At 50.2% G+C, this 21,467-nt stretch overlaps 1 protein-coding gene across 2 annotated transcripts in view; it reads right to left on the reverse strand.

Moving 5' to 3' along the window:
• Positions 1-1,768: 1,768 nt before the first annotated feature.
• The window catches only part of NOTCH3 (notch receptor 3), a 42,475-nt gene continuing 22,776 nt past the window's right edge, over positions 1,769-21,467 (reverse strand). For both annotated transcript variants that reach the window (XM_084759379.1, XM_084759378.1), the window contains 9 exons: positions 18,586-18,918; positions 16,328-16,482; positions 15,799-16,021; positions 14,538-14,622; positions 11,869-12,031; positions 10,292-10,596; positions 8,251-8,398; positions 5,656-5,753; positions 1,769-3,856 (listed from right to left, as the gene is read on the reverse strand). In XM_084759379.1, coding sequence (XP_084615505.1) covers positions 2,816-3,856; positions 5,656-5,753; positions 8,251-8,398; positions 10,292-10,596; positions 11,869-12,031; positions 14,538-14,622; positions 15,799-16,021; positions 16,328-16,482; positions 18,586-18,918 — 2,551 coding nt within the window. In that variant the 3' untranslated portion in view covers positions 1,769-2,815. The remainder of the gene's footprint in view (positions 3,857-5,655; positions 5,754-8,250; positions 8,399-10,291; positions 10,597-11,868; positions 12,032-14,537; positions 14,623-15,798; positions 16,022-16,327; positions 16,483-18,585; positions 18,919-21,467) is intronic.

Consider the following 21,467-nt stretch of genomic DNA (forward strand, 5'->3'; position numbering starts at 1 on the left):
GGCACTTGCCACCAAGCCTGAGGACATGAATGAGTTCATCTCCAGAACTCACATGACAGAAGGAAAAAACTGACTCCCAAAATGTGCCCTGTGCCCTTCACATGACTCCCATGCCCCCCCCAAAGCCCCCATGTGTGTCCCCTCAGGTTCGTATACACAAATAAAAGAATGAATAAATAAATTTATAGCAAAACACATACTTTTACAATTTTTTCCTCAGGTAATTGAGATGGCTCAGCAGGTGAAAGTGTTTGCCTAGAAAGCCTGACCATCTCAGTTTGCTCCCTACACCCCAATGGACGGAGAGAGCCAGCTCCTAAATGTTGTCCTCTGACTTCCACATGCTCGTGTGTCACACTTCTGCCCACACACATCCACACACATCACCATCATCATCATCACCACTGCCACCACCATCATCACCATCACCACCACCACCACCACCACCACCATCATCATCAAGAAAGCCAGGTATGGTGGCCCATGTCTTTAATCCCAGCACTCTGAAGGCAGATGCAGGTGGCCAGCCTGGTTTATAGATGGAAGTCCAGGACAGCCAGGGCTACACAGGGCTACCCTGTCTCAAAACAACAAACACAATAACGATTATAATAATATTTTTTTTAAAGAATAAAGGAAGGTTCTCAAGCAAGGCACTCTATTGGTTTGTCTAAAGACAGACATCCACCTAAGAGCCAAAACTTGGAATCACCTGGTATTGTTTTTAAAATTATCTGTATTATCTGTATTATCTGTAGGCCCAGCTAGCAATCAATTAAGACACAAAACACTTGTTACATTTTAAAATAGTCTTAGTTAACCTGGGGCAGGGCAGATATCAATCCTCTAAACCACCTCTCATAGTGGGGCAGGAATGGAATCCCTGTCTCAATCCCATGCCATCCATTTCTAATAACTTCTATCACGTTACCTCTCCTCTATAATCCCATATACTTGTTAATGTTCTTCATCTGGGCTGGATTCTCCATCTACGTGTCATGTGCTTTTCCTCCAGCTAACCCTGGCAGCCTTCCTCTCTTCACTTTAGGTCTCTCTCCTTCCTCCTCCTGGTGGTCTTTCTTCTTCTCAGAATTTCTCTCTCCCCTAGCCACACCTATCTCCTGCCCTGCCCAGGTGGACTGGCTTTTTATTAAGCAAAAGTTGGGTCATAGAGACAGCAAGCTGTAATTAGCATCAAAATACATCAGACCAGCCCTGAACAACCTAGTGTGATGGTTCATTTTGACTTGACTGACCCTACACATCACCTGGGAAGTTGTCTACATCAGGTTTGGGTGAGAGCATGTTTTTAGGGGACTGTCTTAATTACCTCAGTTGATGTGGAAAAGCCCAGCCTACTGTGGGTGGCACCATTCCCTAAACAAGGGTTTCTGAACTGTGTAAGAGTGTGCAATCCAGCTGAGCACAAACAAGCAAGTGTATACACATTCACTTCTCTCTGCTCTTGACTGTGTTGTGACTGGCTGTTTTAAGTTCCTGCCTGGCCTTCCTCACAGTGAAGGACTGCAGCGGGCATAAAGGCCTCTCTCCTCTAAATTGCTTTTTGTTGTTGTTGTTGTTGTTGTTGTTGTTAAATGTTTGTTTAAAGCAACAGAAATGAAGCTAGGCACTTCGCCAAAAAGGAATGAAAGGTGGATTGGCAAACCACATACATGACTTTGCCCCAAGATAAGAGTTCAAGTTAGTCCTGTGGAGACAGAGGCCCAGAGATGCCCACTTTTGGACCTCACGCAGAAATCAAAGACACTGAGTGTTAACTATTCCTTTATTAGGTGGTGAGGGAACTGAGGAGGTGAGGGTTGTATAATGCAGGACCTGGGAATTTAGCTACAATGGACTGTGACCAGGTGCCATATTATAAAAAACAGCCTAAATACATTTTCTATCAGGCAGTGAGGCTGAGCCAAGGGAATGACAGGAAGAGGGAGTGCCACTCCCACTTTCCCCTGTATTTACAAGTACAAGTGGAATGCTTACGAAACACATCTCCCCTGACACCCGCCAGGCCCTACCAGGTGAGCCGGGCTCTGGGAAGGGGGCCTGGAGTTGGGGCTTTGGGTGGGAAAGACCCTTTCCTAGTGAGTCTACAAGTCTTATCTGGAATGCAATGAAGTGAGGAAGGAGGGTGGGGAAGGAGGCTCCCAAGTGTCCCCTAACCCCCAGGGGAGGGTGTGCCCAAGGCTGGCTACTTGGTACATACCAGGGCCGCATACTCAGTACACGGACGGGACCCTAGTCATGTCTGTGTACTCGGTACACAGAGTCCGGATTGGCCAAATGGGCCCACAGACTCAGCCCCATGGGGGCGCTGGAGGAATTTACAGCGGGGGAAGGGAGCAACTCCATATATATATTTTGTAAAAAATAATAATAATAATGTTTGTTTAAATGAATTTGTCTCTATACAAAATGTAAAAAAAAAAAAAGAAAAATAATAATTCACTCATGTTGGAGTGCGAGAAAATGAGAAGCAGAAAAAGAAAGAAAGAAGGAAGGAAGGAAGGAAGGAAGGAAGGAAGGAAGGAAGGAAGGAAGCAGGGAGGGGTGGAAACAGGCAGAGAGATCACAAGGAGGTCCCAGACCCCTTAGAGGGCCGAGGTGATAGTAGGTCAGCCCCTACCCATTATAAATAAAGGAAGCCTGGAGGTCTGGGCTGGTGACCAGCTTGGTCACACAAGACAGAGAGGTGCAAGAAGGCTGGTGCAGAGAGAAAGGGACGAGAATAAGAGTAAAAGGGAGGGAGAGAGAAGCCAGGAGTGGTGTCACTTCAACTCCCCTCCAAGATCCAAGAACTTTAGGCCATCACCTGCCTCTTGGGGGTGACTTCTGGCTGGGACCCCAGCTGGGTCTGGGACTGAGGGAGGGAGGGAACGGACATGGGGTGTGGCTGAGCAGGCAGGGCTCCAGCTGCTGTGGCACCGCTGCCAGTTGCTGGGCTAGGCGTTGAGTCGGACCAGTCTGAGAGGGAGGGAGGGGATGGGCTGGCCCAGTGCTCGGGGGACTCGGGAGATGGGGTCAAATAAGGGTGCTCGCTGGGAACCCGCAGGAAGCGGGCCTTGGTGGGGCTGCTGTGGGTCCCTGCGGCTGGATATTCTTCTCCATGTCCTGGGGCTGCCAGATAGGGTGGGGGCCGCTCCTGAGGAGAAACTGGGGTCCCCGGGTTGAGCAGCTGGGGTCCTGGAGCTAAGGGCAGCAGGAATGAGGGCCCTGGAGGGGCAGGTGGAGGCAGCCGGGCCCAGTCGAGGGGAACAGCCACAGGGTTGAGGAGACCCAGGTTGAGCACACAGCCCCCGGGAGGCTGGCGCCCCAGAGGGCCCGCCCGACTTGCACCAAGCTGTGCCAAGGACACCGCAGTGGCCGTGGTAGCATAGGGACCTTCCAGGGGGAAGCCTCCAGGGGAAGCAGGGGGCCCACCAAAAGGCCTTGGGGAGTCCAGAGAGTCCACAGGCGACAGTGTGACAGAGCTGTCTGCCAGGGGGCCTGGGCAGGCCAGCGTCAGCTTTTTGCCCCGACCCCGGGTTCCCTGAGGCCCTAACCCCGACTTGCCAGGTGGTCTTCTGCTCTTCTTGGTCCCAGACTGCACTGCCTTGAGGCCGGGAAGGAAGGCCCCTGGGGGGCAGAGCAATGGCCCCAAACCGTGGGGACCCGGGGGACTGCGGGGGCCACTGGGCTGGTCCAGCAACCGCACGATGTCCTGGTGCAGCCGCTCCTGGGCCACATCCCGGGGCAGCCTGTCCAAGTGATCTGTGATCTCCCGATTGGCAAAATGGTCCAGCAGCAGCTTTGCAGCCTCAAAGCTGCCCTCACGGGCGGCCAGGAACAGTGGAGTCTCCTCCTGGGGTAAGGGAGGGGCAGAACCCACAGACGTCAGTCACTCTGGCCAACATCTAGGTTTCTAATCCCTAGGGCAGGCTGAGAACGAGTTGAAACCCTGAGGATGGATGGAACTGGGTTCGGATGCCAGCTCCGTGGAAGAAATAAGCTCTCCTCTCAACCACATCCTTGCCACAAGTACAGCTGGCCAGGACTTACCTTAGGCACAAAACGTAAAAGGGCACCAAAACCTCCAGTCATCGCAATAAACCACATGCTGATGCAATGGTTTGTAAAATATTTAAAAAGCCAGGTGTAACAGCCAGGAGACAAAGGCAAGTGAGTCTCTATGAGTTCCAGTTCCAGGCTAGCCTTGTCTACATAGTGAGTCTTTGTCTTAGAAAGATAGAGAGAGAGGAGGGAGAGAGGGAAGGAGGGCGGGAGGAAGGGAGGGGGAAAGAGAGAGAGAGAGAGAGAGAGAGAGAGAGAGAGAGAGAGAGAGAGAGAGAGAGAGAGACCAAAAAGCCACATGTGTGGTAACTCAAGCCTATAATCCCAGCACTTGGGAGGCTGAGGCAGAAGACTCACCAGGAGTTTGAGGCCAGCTTCTGCTAAAGTAACCAGAAAGACCCAGTCTCAAAAAGAAAAGGAAACAAAGACTGACGAGATAGCACAGTGGGTAAACACATTTGTCACCAAGCCTGGTCACTTCAGCTCCATCCCTGATGCCCACACAGGCAGCTCACAACTGCCTGGAACTGCAGTTCCGAGGGGATTCAACAAACTCTTCTGACCTCAGGGAACCTGCAGCTCATAGCTACATATCTACACACACACACACACACACACACACACACACACACACACACACACGCTCACAGACACACACATAGATGCACACAGACAAACAGACACATACACAGATGCACACAGAGACACACACACACAGATGCACATAGACATACATATACACACAGAGATGCACAGACATACAAACACACACATGGATACATACTGACATACGTACACATACATACACACACAGAGATACACACATACATACATACATACATACATACATACATACACACACACACAGATGCACACAGATATACATATACAGACACATAGACACACACATATATACACATACAGATGCACACATACATAGATAAACACACAGATGCACATAGACATACACACACAGAGATATACATACACACATATACTCAGATGCACAGAGACAGACACACATACATAACACATAGATATATACAGGCATGCACATTCAGACTTGTGCACACACACAAAGACAGATAAACACACAAACATAAATACACACAGATACATATACACACAGACAAAAAGACACACACACACAATTGAAAAATGCATCATTGAAAAAAACAGCCAGGCATGACAACATAAACCAGCATTTAGGCAGCAGAAACATGAGAATTGCAAGTTCAAGGCCAACCTGGGGTACAAAGCCAGTCTCAAAAAGAAAGACTTCTGACCTCCACACACTTGCTGTGGCAAGTGCACACAAACATATGTGATAAATAAATGTAACAAAATAAAAGAGATTGTGGACCAGCCCTTTGGCAAGTTTGTCTGTCTGTCTGTTTGTTTATTTGTTGTTTTTGACAATCTCCCTAACACTTCCCTTTCCCTGAGAATCTGTCAGAGCTTTTAGGCCAGAATCCCACTCCTGAAAGCTGACCGCAGACAAGATGGATGCCCCAAAAGGCTTATCCCTGACCCTGCTGTGGTGTCACATACAGGGGCTGTGGCAGTGCTGGGCTGGCCCCACAGGCTCACCTTGCTGTCCTGCATGTCCTTGTTGGCTCCATTTTTCAGCAGAGCCAAGGTGGCTTCCATGTTGTTCACAGCTGCAGCCCAGTGTAAGGCTGATTTTCCTGTAGAGAGAGAAACATCCCATCCGGGTTCATGTCAGGTTTCCTAGGACAGGACAGGACAGGCAGAAATGTCTAGCAAACGGCCTGGCAACAGGAAGGACAGTTCCAGGCATGCCCTGAGCATCAGCTCATGTGGCTAGGTCCGGTACATGCAGGTCTATAGAACTCTCACAAGGAGTGCCCTCTGCCTGAGGGTGTGTGTAAAATGCATTAAGAACCAGCAAGAGCCAGCAAGATAGCTCAGTGGGCAAAGGGACTCATAGCACGCACCTGAAGACCTGAGTTTTTAGCTCCAAAACCCACATATAAGAGGGATTTTCAACAACAACAACAAAATAAATAACTCATCCCCAAAACTGAAACTTACTCTTCCAAGGATGCCATCGTGGGCTGGAGAGGTGGCTCAGTGCCTAAAAGCATGTGCTCTTTTGTCATGAAAACTCGAGTGTGTAAACTTTTTTTTTTTAATGTGTGGGGATGTTTTGCTCGCATGCATGTGCGTGCACCATGTGTGTGCCTAGTGTCCACAGAGGCCAGAAAGGACATCAGATCCCCAGCCCCTGGAATTACACACAACTGTGAACCACTCTGTGGTTGCTGGGAACCGAACCAGGTTTTCTGGAAGAGCAGTCGGTGTTCTTTAACCACTAAGCCATCACTCTAGTCTGAAATAACTTGGATCATGTGACTCAAACACCTGCAACTCCCACTACAAGGAACTCGATGTTCTTTCCTGGCCTCTGTGGGCATACATACACTCCTATATACATATATCTTACACAAACACATAGAAAAAAATAATAATGAATTTTTGATTTGTTTTGTTTTCTGAAACAGGGTTTCTCTGGTTGGTCCTGGCTGTCCTGGGACTCACTCTATGAAGCAGGCTGGCCTCAAACTCAGAGATCCACCTGGCTCTACCTCCCGAGTGCTAGAATCAAAGGCGTGTGTTGGCAAGACCCGCCTAGACTGCCTTCACCTGGGATATTGTCTACACTCCTTCCATAGGCATGTGCCACCATAACTGGATAAAAATGAATCTTTTAAACAGGGAAGATTGAGGCCGGGCGTGGTGGCGCACGCCTTTAATCCCAGCACTTGGGAGGCAGAGGCAGGTGGATCGCTGTGTGTTCGAGGCCAGCCTGGTCTACAAAGCGAGCCCAGGACAGCCAAGGCTACACAGAGAGACTCTATCTCGAAAAACCAAAAAAAAAACAAAAAACAAAAAAAAAAACAGGGAAGATTGGAGGCTGGAGAGGTGGCTCGGTGGTTAAGACCACTTGTTGCAAAAATCATCTTGCCCTGAGTTCAGATCTTAATGCCCAAGGAGCTGAGTGTCCTGTGTGTACCTGTAACCCCAGCTGGGGGTGGAAAGTAGAAACAGGTGGATCACTGGGACTAAGTGACTTCCAGCCCAACTGAGAAATGTGATATCTGGGTCCAGGGAGACACCTTGCCTCAAAGCATAGGGAGAGAAGCTGGGTGTGAGGACAGAAGTGGATCTCTGTGAGTCTGAGGCCAGCCTGGTCTACAGAGTGAGTTCGTTCCAGACTGGCTGCCGCCGCCGCGTCAGAGTGAGACTGTCTCAAAAAGCAAAACGAACTAACAAAAATAGGCAGAGAGTGACAAAGATGGACACCTGGCATGAAGTGTTGATGGGAATGCAATAGGCGCGGACACTACAGAGGACACTACAGAGGACACTGCAGAGGACACTACAGAGGACACTACAGAGGGTCCTCAAAAAGGTAAAGGTAGAACTACCCTATGGTCCACTAATGGCACTCCTGGGCTCCTGGGTCTGTACCCAGAAATCTGAGTCAGCATACAATAGAGACACCTGTACACCCATGCCAACTGCAGCACCCACAGTGCTATTTACAGCAGTCACACGATGGAATCAGCTGAGGTGCCCATCAATACCTCGTACAACGGAGTGTTACTCAGCCAAAGCAAAAAAAGCAAATCGAGCTAGGTACAGTGGCCAATGCCTACTAAGTTGGGAAACAGAGGCAGGAGGATCTTTGGCTACGTAGTGAGTCGGAGGCAAACCTAGGTTGCATGAGACCCTGTCTCAAAATGGAGTCAGATGACGCCGTTTTCAAGAAACCAACAGAACTGGAGGCCATCGCAGTAAGTGAAGTAAGCCAGACTCAAAGGCAAGTACTTCAGCTTTGATCAACTATTTGAACTCTATAACGAAGACTAGGAGGAGGGGGGGGAAGAAAGGAGAGGTAGGCTGTACGGGAGGAGGGGACAGAGTCAAGAAGGGGGAGGGGAGGGGAGGGCAAAAGAGGGGAGAAGAAGGAGAAATAAGGACTATGGGGAACCCACATTTTTTTTCTGAACTAGAGGCACCCTATGGGTCCTGTTCCATCCATGTGGGAGCCTTGATGTGCATTACCTGAGCGTATGCTCGGTGTCTGCACAGGTGTGAGTTCACTTTAAGAGGGCAGAAGCACCCACGGGCTCCGCCCATCGCTTTCTGAGCACTTACCCAGCTCATCCACTGCATTGACATCAGCATGGCTGGCAATGAGCTCTTCCACCATGCCCTCCACGGCCAGGCGGGCCGCCAGGATCAGGGCAGTAGAGCCGTCTGCCATACGGGCATCCAGGTCAGTGGATCGGTTCCTGATGAGAATCTAACAACAGCAAAAGCCATGGTAGGACGTCGCGCAAGAGCAGAGGCTACGTATTACGGCAGCGCCTGAGGGCCCCGAACCCCACAGCCTTGGAACCCATGAGCTGCAGATACATCTGGACTTGAAGTGGGGTGATTCCTGCTAAGCACATTGTAAGTCAATAATATCCTCGTTCACAATGGACTTAAATAACAGGCGGCTAGAGAGATGGCTCAGTGGACAAGGACCTGACTTCAGATCCCTTGCAAAAAGCCAGACTTAGCTATGTGTGCCTGTCACCCCAGGAGAAGACAGGAAGATCAAGAGAACTTGCTGGCCACCAGCCTAACTCCAGGTTCAGTGATGGATGCTGTCTCCAAAGAAAAAGATGGAGGACAACAGAGTGGGACATCCACCATCTACCTCCTGGCTTCTGCATGAGCCCACGCATGAGCACACACAGCCGCACATAGGCCACACAATCACGCACAAGCCACACACAATGCAACACACACTCACACACACACACACACTCACACACATACACATACCAGCACTTACACAAAAATCTCAAAACGAAAATAAAAAGTAATGCCATAATAAAACACATCACTCTCTGTATACTAAATTAAGAAAAACAATGGATCTTTGTTTCTGTCTAGGCAGGATCTCACTATGCAGCTCTGGCTGTCTTGGAACTCAACTACGTAGGCTGGCCTCAAACTCAGAGATCCACCTGCCTCTGCCTCTGCCTCCTGACTGCTACAATTAAAAGCATGTGCCACCATACCCAGGCAAAACAATGCGTTTAAAAACCCTAACCTGCTAAACAGCAGAGTGTAGGGTACCCAGGCCATCAAAACAGTCAGTCTACAGTTGAGCAAACTGAGGACGCAGCTCAGCAGTACAGCATCTGCCTAGCATGAGCAGGCCATGGTTCTAGCCCCAGTGAGGAGAAGAGAGGCCGTTTCTAAGTAGGAATGGTAGTGTGGGACCGCAGCATTTGAGGGCACTGAGTCATAAGGATTACATGCTCAATAGTAACCTAGGCATACACAAGACTACCTGGGGGGTGGGGGGGTGGGGGGAACAGAGCTGGGCATCATGTACTTCATCAAATATTTCACTGACTGAAAATGAAAGGGCAGAACAACTGATGCTACAAGTAGAAAAATCTCAGAGGGCCGGAGAGATGGCTCAGCAGGTAAGGGCTTGCTGCCAAGCCTGGAGACCTGAGTTTAATTGATCCTCAGGGTCTACATGATAGGAAGGAACCAACTCTTAAAAGTTATCCTCTAGGGGCCGGAGAGATGGCTCAGTGGATAAGAGCACTGACTGCTATTCCAGAGGTCCTGAGTTCGATTCCCAGCAACCACATGGTGGCTCATAACCATCTATAATGAGATCTGGTGCCCTCTTCTGGACTGCAGGCACACATGTAGGCAGAATACTGTATACATAATAAATAAATAAATCCTTAAAAAAAAAAAAGTTATCCTCTGGCCTCCACCTGTACTGTGGCACATGAGCATACACACACATGCACACACACACACACACACACACTCCACACAAAATGTAATTTTAAAGATATGTAAAAAAAAAAATCTGGTGGTGGCATATGCCTTTAATCCCAGCATTCGGGAGGCAGAGGCAAGAAGATTTCTGTGAGTTCACAGCCAGCCTTGTCTACAGAGTGAGTTCCAGGACAGCCAGGGCTACACAGAGAAACATTGTTTTGGGGGAAAAAAAATCTAGGTCAGGCACTACCTACTCTTGACAAGCAATGTGTCCCAAATATTTCTATTTCCAGATGCCAAAACAAGCTTTGCAAAACGGACCAGGGTTCAAACCAAGGTATGTCTTGATGCCCACCCAGTAGCTCTACAGTCTGAAGAGACAGGCCTGTCTCACCTGGAAGACACCCTGGGCATCCGCTGTCACTGCCGTGTGCAGAGGGGTCCGGCCCGAATGGTCCTGGGCGTTGGTGTCTGCCCCAGCATCCAGCAGCCGCTTGGCTGCATCCGCACGGGCATAGCGGGCAGCCAAGTGCAGAGCGGTCTCGCCCGTGCGGTCAGTTCGTGCCCCAAGCTGGGCCCCCTGGCAGATCAGATCTGATATAATGCTGGCTGATGTGTCATCCGCCTCATCCTCCTCTGCTGGCATCGGCTCCAAGGCTCCCCCACAGAAGGAGGCCAGCATAAGTGGGGTGAAGCCATCTGCAGGGACCAGGAGGGTGTCACAGGCATAGGGGGTCTTCCTGGGGCATACTAGACACCAAGTGGGACACACAGCACCTCAAGACAGACGTAAACTCTCCCAACTGCAAAGCCACCCCACAAAGATTATGTGATTTATCCCAAAAGCAGAGCATTTAGAATAAAGGGAAAGGTACCATTTCCCCTGGTTTTACTTTTCACGCATTCCCCAGTAGCAAGCCCCACTTAGACCAGACAGGCACTGGTTTCTCTGCATATTTTAGCCCCTAGCTATATTGACTGGCCCATTGACAAGTATATGGTTCTTGTCTGCCCAGCCAGAACTACTCTGAGACTTTCCCAACAAGTTGTACAGCTGGAGCTAAGTTAGGGGGAAGGGGGCGGGCGAAATCAAACATCCAGGATCCAGGAGCTTGGCGGGGAAAGGTTCCTGCCACCAAACCAGCTCGCCTGGACTCTAGCCTAGGACCAGACTGTGACAGGAAATAAGCGACTGCAGCAAAGCGTCCTCTGACTTCTGAGTGCACTAGTACACAAATGGGTGTGATTTTTAAATAAACGTGAGAGTAGTGGCACACACATTTAATTCTAGCACTTGGGGGGCAGAGGCAGGAGGATTTCTTTAGTTCACAACCACATCTATGGAATGAGCTCCATGCCAGCCAGGGCTACATAGTAAAATCCTGTTCCAAGAAGAAGGAGGAGGAGGAGGAGGAAGAGGAGGAGAAGGAGAAGGAAGGGAGGAAGGGAATGAAGGAGGGAGAGGCGGGGAAGAAAGAAAGAAAAAAGAGTGAGCTGGGAGGTAGTGGCACACGCCTTTAACCCAGCACTCAAGAGTCAGAAGCAGGCAGATCTCTGGGTTCAAGGCTAGCCTGACCCATAGAATGACAGCCAGGGCAGCACAGAGAAACCCAATCTTGAAAACAAAAAGAAAAAAAAAGGAAGAAAGGGAGGGAGGGAGGGAAGAAATAATAAAGAAAAGAAAAGAAGAAAAGAGAAATTCTCAATCTCATTTTTAAAAAAAAAGTTCAGGATCCAAATTCCTTCAAGGTTTTCAGTTACATGCCAGCTTACGTTCTATTTTACTTGAGCTGCTTTGCACTGGGTTCTTATTACTTACAACCTGAAATCTGGCTTCACACACACACACACACACACACACACACATGCACACACGCACACACACACACCAGGCACTCCCAGAACACAGCCCCATATGTGATCTCTCACAGGTAGGACCAACAAGGGCCCTCTTTGGGGAGGGACACTCACCGGGGCCACGTACGTTGACATCCATGCCATCAGCATCTGCATCACCCTGAGGTGGAGTCAGGGCCATGGCTGGTGCCACCCGGATGTCAGCAGCAACCAGGTGGTGTTGGGTCCACTGGCGACAGTCCACAGGCTCGTCAGCTGCCATGCCTGGCTCCTCTACCTGGAGGGACACAGATGCATGCTCTGGTCTCCCACTTGGTGGTGGGAGAGGCAGTACCAGAAAGGGGGCGGGAAGTCCCACGGGTGTTGTTGATGGAGCTGTATCCAGGTGTAGGAGACAGTTGACAACCACCGTCTCTAAAAAACAAATGGACTTGGGAAAAGAGCTCAGCAGGTAAATGTACTTGCAGATTAGATGTGACCCTCCACACACTGCCATGGCACACATGTGCCCACACACACAAACATGTATACATATACACAAAAATAAATATTTAGCCGGCTGTGGTGGTGCACGCCTTTGATCCCAGCACTCAGGATCTCTGAATTTCAGGCCAGCCTAGTCTACAGAGAGAGTTCCAGGACAGCCAGGGCCACACAGAAAAACCTTGTTCAGAGAAAAACAAACTAATAAATATTTTAAAAAGAAAAAAACCATATATTTTTAATTAAATTATCAAAAAAGATAATTCACCACCAAGCCTGATGCCCTGAGTTTGACCCCTGGAACCCACACAGTGGAAAAAGAGAATAACTCCCACAAGTTGTCCTCTGACCTCCACACACACAAAGATAAGTAATAAATAAATGTAAAATTTTTAATTAACACAATAGAGCTGTCATGGAGGCACACTCTTTTACTCCAGCACTCATGAAGCTGAGGCAGAAGGATAGTCTGCAGCCAATCTGTCCTACATATTAGGACAAGAGGAAGAGGAGGAGGAAGAGGAGGCAGAGGAGGAGGAGGAAGAGGAGGAGGAGGAAGAGGAAGAAGAGGAGGAGAAGGAAGAGGAGGAAGAGGAGGCAGAGGAGGAAGAGGAGGAGGAGAAACACTGGGCATGGTGGTGACACTTTTAATACCACTAGCACTTGGAAGGCAGAGGCGGAGGCGGGTAAGCACACTTGCTGCTAAGCCTGATGACACGATTTGAGCACAGGGGACTCACGTGGTATTAACTTCCAAGTTGTCCTCTGGCCCCCACACAAACACTGTGGTGCCTGTACCCATACATACATGAAATATATAAAATGCGATTTTTTTTAATGTGCTTTAAACTATGTGCATGGGTGTTGTGCTTGAATGTCTCTGTGTCACACGCATGCCTGATGCCTTCAAAGACCAGAAAGAAGGCATCATATCCCATCTGCTGGAACTGGACTTAAAGATATTTGTAAGCCACTGTGTGAGTGCTGGGAATTAAACAAGGGTTCTCTAGGAGAGCAGCCAGCGTTTAATTGTTGAGACATCGTTCCAGCTTCCAGTTTTTGAAAATAAATATAAGTAAGTAAAAAGGGCAAAGTGTTTAAAATTTTTTTAAAAATTAACTGCGGTTCTCCTACTCTGGGAACTACAGGTCCCTAGTGAAAGATATATGGAGGCTGGACGCCATGACACAAGCCTGTAATCCCAGCTGCTGTAGAGGGTTAGGAAGGATGACTTCCTCCTTATATCCAGCCATCAATAGTGTGTGTGTGTGTGTGTGTGTGTGTGTGTGTGTGTGTGTGTGTGTGTGTGTGTGTCTCCATGTATATGAAAGCCAAAGAACCTCCCATCTTTTGTTGCTGCTGCTGCTGCTGCTGCTATTGTTGTTTGAGACCGGGTTTCTTGGGCTGGCCTCAGACTCACAGAGTGCTGGAATTAGGGGCGTGCGCCACCACTGCCCTACCCTGTCCTTTTTTTTTTTTTGAGTCAGGGTCTCACTGACAAGGAACTTGCCACGAAGCTAAGCTAGCTAGGAATTTGCTGGTTTGTAGGTTCTAGGGATCAAGCTCAGGACCTCAGCACTTTACCAACCCAAGACCAGCAGGGGACACTTTCAGGCTGGGCATGCTGGACAAAGACCAGAAAAAGCAGTCACTCTGTAGACCAGAGTGTTCCCTCTACTTCCTCACGGTGTCGTGACCCCTCAACTATAAAATTACTTTCGTTGCTACTTCATAGCTGTACTTTTGCTACTATTATGAATCATAATGTAAAACTCTATGTTTTCTGATGGTCTTAAGTGACCCCCTGTGAAAGGGTAGTCTCACCCCACAAAGGGCTCACACACAACCCCCAGGTTAAGAGCCACCGCTCTAGGGTGACCTAGGCAGGCCTGGGATCAGGAATCTATGTGAGGAAGAACCAGACAGAGAGGGGAACCCCTATCCATCTGGGGACCCACGGCCAATCTCTGTTCCTCCTAACAAGGCAACAGAGCCACATTAAGAAGAAAACGAGGAGCTGGATATGGGTGGTGCACGCCTTTAATCCCAGCACTCAGGGGGCAGAGGCAGGCGGACCTCTGAGTCTGAGGTCAGCCTGGTCTACAGAGTGAGTACCAGGACATCCAGGGCCACACAGAGAAACCCTGTCTCGAAAAACCAAAAAGAAGTGGTAACATAGACGTGGCAATTGTCTGGAGCTGTGGCAGTAGGGAAAACAGAGACTTCCCTGAGCTCTCCAGCTGACCAGGGAGTCCCAACCTGGGACCCTTCAGGGAAAGAGTCGGAGAAGCAGGCAGTACCTTCAGTCGCTTGGCCTCCGGGCACTCTGAGTCCATCCAGTCCGTGGCCACCTCCCCCATCAGACTCTCACCCCTGGCCATGCTCCTTGGGGAAAAACAGGAAGAAAAGGGCGTGAGAACGTGCACTAGAGACCTGGGAGAAGAGACTCAGGATTCGAGTCAAGCAGAGGTCACCGAGGCAGGGAAGTGAGGAGGGTCTTGGGTTGTTGACAAAGATTCCAATGAGGGATAGAAGGAAAGAGATGAAGTGGCAGGTGGCGATCAAGATGTTTTCTTTTTTCCATCTGCGTGTGCCTGTGTGTTTTGGGTGCGCAGGTGTGCATGCAGGTGTGCAGGGCTGGGGCTGATAAGTGAGAATCGTCTTCAGTCTCTCTCTTCAGTCCTGGTCATTGAGGCAAGGTCTCTCAGTCAAATCAAGAGCTCATTGGTACAACTAGTCTCACTGGTCAGTCTGCTCTAGGGATCAGGAGTCCACCTTCCAAGGCAGGCTGCCATGCCCACTGAGCAGTTAGGGACCCAAACTCTGGTTTTCACACCTGCTCAGGAATCACCTGGAGCCCCGAGCCATCCCTCAAGCCCCAGGCAACCTGACCCTCGCGGTGAACTCAGAGTCAGGGGCGCCACACACAACGGAACATGGATATAGGTGAGGCTACGTGAGGCAAGCTGCAGGGCGTAGAGGATAGCGTCAAAGGTCACAGAAGAGAGAGCTCCTCTCATGACAAATGGGATGGATGACCAGGATTGAAAAATGTCACGATGAGGAATCAGGGGTCTGGGAATCATAGGGAAGCATTAACCAGAATATGGTTATAGGTATTGGGGGATAAGTCAAGCTGGAGGGCCTGGGCTTGAGGATTACAGAGGAACTGACAGTGGATTGGATGGAAACCAGGGTCTGAGCTGATGACGAAGGGACAGGTGAGCTGAAGCCAGAGCTGATTACAGGAACATCAAGGATACAGGGACAGATGAGATGATGACCAAGTCCTGCGGTCAGCAGTCATGTGAGAACGAATCAGGATGACCTCTGTGTGGCTAGTTCCAGATAGGGTCAAGGAAAGACATGAGTCAGGAAATGGATAGAAACAGAAAATAAGGTCAAGGGTCAGAAACCAGGGAGCACGGAGTCACAGGTCAAGATGATTAACATGGAAGTCACAGGTGGAGTCTGCAGTTAAAATCAGGTTAGGGTCAGGGGTTAGAACATGACCAGAGCTTGCAAGGGCCCCATAGTTGGGCATATAGATAAGTTTCTCACTTCATGCCCAGTGCATCCTGTCCCACAGGCTCCCTCCGGCCCTTGTGGCCAGCTGCTATGTCCTTGTGTAATGCAAAGCCCTCAGGGAACCAGAGGGTGCTGTGTTCCCGCTTGCGCCTGGCCACCATGACACCCAAGACGAAGATGACCAGTAGAAAGACGGCTCCCGCCACCAGCAGCGGCAGCAGCGGCACGCTCTGCTCTGGAGGCTCCAGCGGCTCTCCTGTAGGAAGGAAAACCACAGATGAGCCTTCAGCCAAGTAGCAGGGCAGGAACAACCGGCTGGTGTTTCAGTCGTGAGTGACGCTAGCTAAGAAGCGGGGCTTTAGCCAAGGAGCAGGGCTAAAGGTAAGGTTTCAGGTTTGAGTGGCTCTTACCCATGGGTTGGCTTATCTATGGGACAGGACTACAGTCATCAGGCTGGGCTTCAAGCCAGCAGATGGGCTTTTCCTCACAGGGCTTCGACGGTAATCTAGGGCTCAACCACTCTCTGGAGCCACAAGCTCTAGTGCTCCTCTCCCCTCCTCACCTCGCACATCCCGAAGCGGGTATGGGAAATCGAGCCGCTCCACTGCTGACAAGGCTCCAAGGTAGTCAGCAGCGCTCTGGGCATCAGGGAAGCAGTGGTCATTCTCAGGTGACTGCAGACAGAGGCGGTTGTCAATCTCCAGCATCACTACCGAGCTGTGGGAACAGAGCAGAGGGGGCCCAGAGGCTCAACAGTTGCCTATAGCATCCTAGACACCAGAGCTCGCAGAGCTACTTCCGCCGTCCCCACTCTCCACGCGTCCACCACCCACCCAGCTCCCAGCGGGTATCCAACCAGCTGGTCTCTAACAACAGGCCTTGCTGGGCACTGGCGCCTCAAAGCTGGGAATTCAATGTCTTCCTTCCCCCCTGGTGGAGCCTGTTGATATAGCCGCTTGCTGGGACAGTCTACCCACGTCATGGCTTCTCTGAAGCTTTCTCCTCTATCTCGGTTTTTCAAGACAAGGTTTCTGTGTGTAGCCTTGGCTGTCCTGCACTCACTTTGTTGACCAAGCTGGCATCGAACTCACAGCAATCCAATTCTACCTACCACTGAAGCTATGCTCTAAAGTCCCTCAATCCTCAGGTCTCTGTGCACCGGAGTCCTCATTTCCTTCTCTCCTGCTTCCTTGAATCTCTCTTCTTGCCTTCCAATGACCTCCAATACCCAGCTGCTGTGTATCTGTCTTCAGCCCTCAGTCATCTCCCGGGGGTGTCCCCTCCCCATATCTCGAGACCCCCTAAGGATAGCAAGCTCCAACGTGCCCTCTGTTTTTCACCCTGTGTCCTCATCACTAAGCCACTTTAGCCCAAGAGGCACATCATGCACTACCTCACCCATCTCCTCCACTTCTGGCTGCATCCAATCAGACCGTGCAAACCACAGTATCCTTTCCCTTGTCAGGGCCCAATCGTCAGGCCCCGGTCCACCCTCGACAAATGCCTCTCCCACTTGAGACTCCCCTTAACCAGGTCACCAGTGAGTTCTTTAACTTTCACAAGATGGGAAGAGGGAAAGGAAGAGGAAGAGAGAGAGAGAGAGAGAGAGAGAGAGAGAGAGAGAGAGAGAAAGAGTGTCAAGGGTGATAGTCTATGCCTGTAATTCTAGTAATGGGGAGGGCCAAGATAGGCGGGTCATGAGTTCAAAGCCAACCTGGGCTACAGAGCGAATTTCAGGCCACTGCCTATAAAATACAAACAAAACAAGGAAGAAGGAGGAGGAGGAGGAGGAGGAGGAGGAGGAGGAGGAGGAGGAGGAGGACGACGACGACGACGACGAAGAAGAAGAAGAAGAAGAAGAAGAAGAAGAAGAAGAAGAAGAAGAAGATGACTAGACTAGCAAAGCAAAACATCCCAGTGAGCAAAGTGCTTACCATACAAGCCCGGCAACCTTATCTGAAGAGCTAGCAATGACACAAAGATTTAAGAGAGAACTGACAGCGCACAACTGTTCTCTAACCTCTACATACCTGCAGCAGCATGAGTGTCGTGGCACTTGGGCATATACACACATACATCATACACACAATAATAAATACTTGGGGAAGGGGGGGGGGTGAGACAGGGTTTCTCCGTGTAGCCTTGGCTATCCTGGACTGACTTTGTAGACCAGGCTGGTCTACAGCACCACCAGGACCAGCTTAATTAAAGCTAAACGCACACATGACCAGGCACGGTGGCACACACCTGTAACCCCAGCATTCTGGGAAGCAAAGGCAGGCGGATCTCTGTGAGTTTGAGGCCAGTCTAGTCTACAAAGTCAGTCTAGGGCACCCAAACCCTGTCTCGGAAAAAAAAAAAAAAAAAGAGTCCGGCGTGATGGCATATGTTTATAATCCCAGCACTCAGGGAGGCAGAGGCAGGTGCAGGTCACTGTGAGTTGGAGGTCAGCCTGGTCTACAAAGTGAGTCCAGGACAGCCAGAGCTACACAGAGAAACCCTGTGTCAAAAACCAAACCAAACCAAAAACAAGACAAAATACCCACCTAGTAGCGCTAGACCTGAGGTGCGATTTTGTCCCATCCTGTAGCCTCCCTACTCTCTCCCAAGGGACACTCTCTTATCTGGAGACATTTCTCATTGTCACCGCTAGGAGGTGCTGTCACCTGCATTTGATGGGCACACCACCACCCACAACAGAGGTGCTGGGGAAGACGCATTGCCAAGGAGCGCTCTCAGCTAAGAAGCCTGAAACACACACAAGGTCTGGGTCACGAGTTCCCTGCCCACTGTACGGAGCCCTGGCCCACAGTTACTCACCCGATCACCTCCGGACCCAGCTCGCGCTGCACCCTGGATTTGGAGACAGGGCTCGGCCTGTGGTAGGGGAAGACCATGGCCTGGCCGTGTGCATCCAGGCGGAAGCGCAGCGAAGTGCGCAGAATAGCGCTGAGCCGCTGCAGGAAGTCAGCGCTGGAGCGCAGCAGCTCTTCAGGCGGCAGAAGAACGGTGAGAACCAGAACTCCTCGTGCCAGAAGGGCCGGGACCTCCCTGGCACAGTCCAGCCCGTCCCAGCCGCACTCCTCAGTGTTGCAGCCCTGGTCACAGCGGCCATCTGCAAAGTGGTCGGCGCAGTACTTCTCGTACACGGGGCTGTGGACAGAGAGCGTAAAGTCAAGAAATTGCCCTGGCCACCTAAATACACACACGGTAAAGAACAGCACTGGCCAGTGCTTGCACAGGGGTTGGGGGTGGGGCTTAGAATGTTCTTGCATAGGTCAGGCTTTCTGCAAACGCAGTCACTGGCTGCCTAAGCACAGGTTCTGGGTTCCTGATTTGAAAATACTTAGGACTAAAACTATTTCAGAGTTCGAATTAATTTGGGTTTTTAGAATGTTTGCATACATCCTTAAATCTTATATACACAAGGAAATGCAATACCTTTTTTATTTTTCTCCAAGATAGGGGTTTTTCTTGAACTCACTCTGTAGACCACGCTGGCCTCGAACTCACAGAGATTAGCCTGCCTCTGCCTCCCAAGTGCTGGGATCAAAGGCCTGAGCCACCACCACTTGTGGCACAAAGATGTATTTATTTATTTACTTTGGTGCACTCTGCCTGCATGTACACCTGCATGCCAGAAGAGGGCATCAGATACCAGTATAGATGGTTGTGAGCCACCATATGCTGAGAATTGAACTCAGGACCTCTGGAAGAGTAGACCTCTCCTGCCCCCGCGATACCTTACAAATACTTTAACATAAGATTTCATGCATCTCAGGGTGGCTTCAAGCTCCCTGTGTTAGCCAGACATCGTGACACACCCCTCTAATCCCAGTACTCCAGAAGCAGAGACAAAGATGTCTTTGTGAGCTTAGGGCCAGCCTGATCTACATAGCCAATTCCTGGCCAGGCAGGGATACATAGTGAGACCCTGTCTTGTTTTGTTTTGTTTTGTTTTTTTAATAAATAAATCTGTGTAGCTGAGGGTGATCTGGAGCTTATCCTCCTGCTGAGAGCTGCTCTCACAGTTTAGGTGGTGCCTGGGACCAAAGCCAGGGCTCTGAGCATCTTAGGCTGAGCTGCATCCCCGGCCCTCTATACGCAGTTTACATAAGGCACCTCAGAGATGAGGCCCCAGTGTAAACACAGAAAAGCACAGGCCCAAAAGTAACTATATATGTTTAGTGTGCCTGAGTTTGGGGTTGTTTTATTTCCCATGCCGGGGATCAAACCAAGGGCCTCGTGCCATCCAGGCAGGTACTTTGCCACTGAGCTACATCCCAGCCCAGCCCAGCCCAGCCTGTGCCTGACTTTTGACTGCAATTTGTCCATGAGGTCAAAGGTAGGATTTTCCCACTGTGGCATCATGCCCATGCTCCGCACAACCCAGGGTTTCGGGTTTGGGATTAGGGATGCTCAGCCTGGGTATCAATATTATCAACGAGTAACTGAGCTCGTGCTGCGTACTTTCATAGGCACGAGGGTCCCTCCCACAAATCCGCGGTGCCCCAGAAGGACTGGCCTCCTTGTGGGTGGAGACAGATGTCATAGGAGACATTTCCATTAGGTGGCAGTAAATGGTAAATATAAACATACACACAGTACTATTTGGAGTTAAATACTAGGAAGCAAGGGAAATGCTGGGGGGGGGTGTTGCCTAGGAGTAGTTAACAGTGTAGATAACGCCATCTAAGCAAAGGCCTGAAGGAAGTGGGAGGAGCTTCTTAGGGAAAGGACAGTCCAGCCAGTAGGAGTAAGCGAAGCATTCCCAGGGAAGCGAGTGTAGGGCATCTGAGGAATGGCAGGGCCGGGGTGACTGTGGTGCTATGAGGAAGGGGAAGGGTGAAATGGAAGCTAATATGGCGACAAAGGAGGGCTGGAGTGATGGCTCAGCAGCTAAGAGCACTGGCTGCTCTTCCAGGACCCCTGGGTCCTCCAATCCCCAGCACCCACACGCTATCTCACAACCATGTACAATGGGACCTGATGCCCTCTTCTGGCCTGCAGGCCTTCATACAGACAGGGCCCTCCTGTACATAAAATAAACTTTAACGTTGAAAAAGGAAATAAGGAGACAAAGGTAGAAGAAGATCCCAGACAAACAGAGGGCCGCACAAGAGGAGGCAGAGATACAAAACGTACGGGACAGAGCAAGGAGATGGGACAGACAGGGGAACAAGGAGATGGCAGGCACACGGAGGGAGACAGAGAATCCACCGGACAGGGGGGAATGACCAGAAGAAAAGGCCGATGGGTGAGCAAGTAGAGCAAAGGAACAAAGACAGATGGCACACACAGAACAGACTAAACTAACAATCAGACAGACGGACGGACAAGAAAAGGTACAGAGGTGGACATACGGATGGCCTAGGACCCACAGTGTGAAAGCAACGGGTAGACTCCTACAAGGTGGTTCTCTGACCTCCCCAGACATGCACGCAAATAAGTAAATGTTTTGCCTTCTGGTTTTTGAGACAGGGTCTCACTGTGTAGCCTTGGATGGCCTGGAACCCACTATGTAGACCAGGCCACCCTCCAGTTCATACAGCAATCTGCCTGCCTCTGCCTCCCAAGCACTGGGATTAAATGTCTGAGCAACTATACCCAGTTTAATTAAAAAAATTTTTTTTAAGCAAGACATATGAACAAGTCTTAAGTGTGGACAAACGGAACACGTAACTGCAGGCAGACAGAAGCAA

Source organism: Acomys minous (assembly GCF_964271855.1).
Source record: "Acomys minous genome assembly, chromosome: 15".
NCBI lineage: Eukaryota > Metazoa > Chordata > Mammalia > Rodentia > Muridae > Acomys > Acomys minous.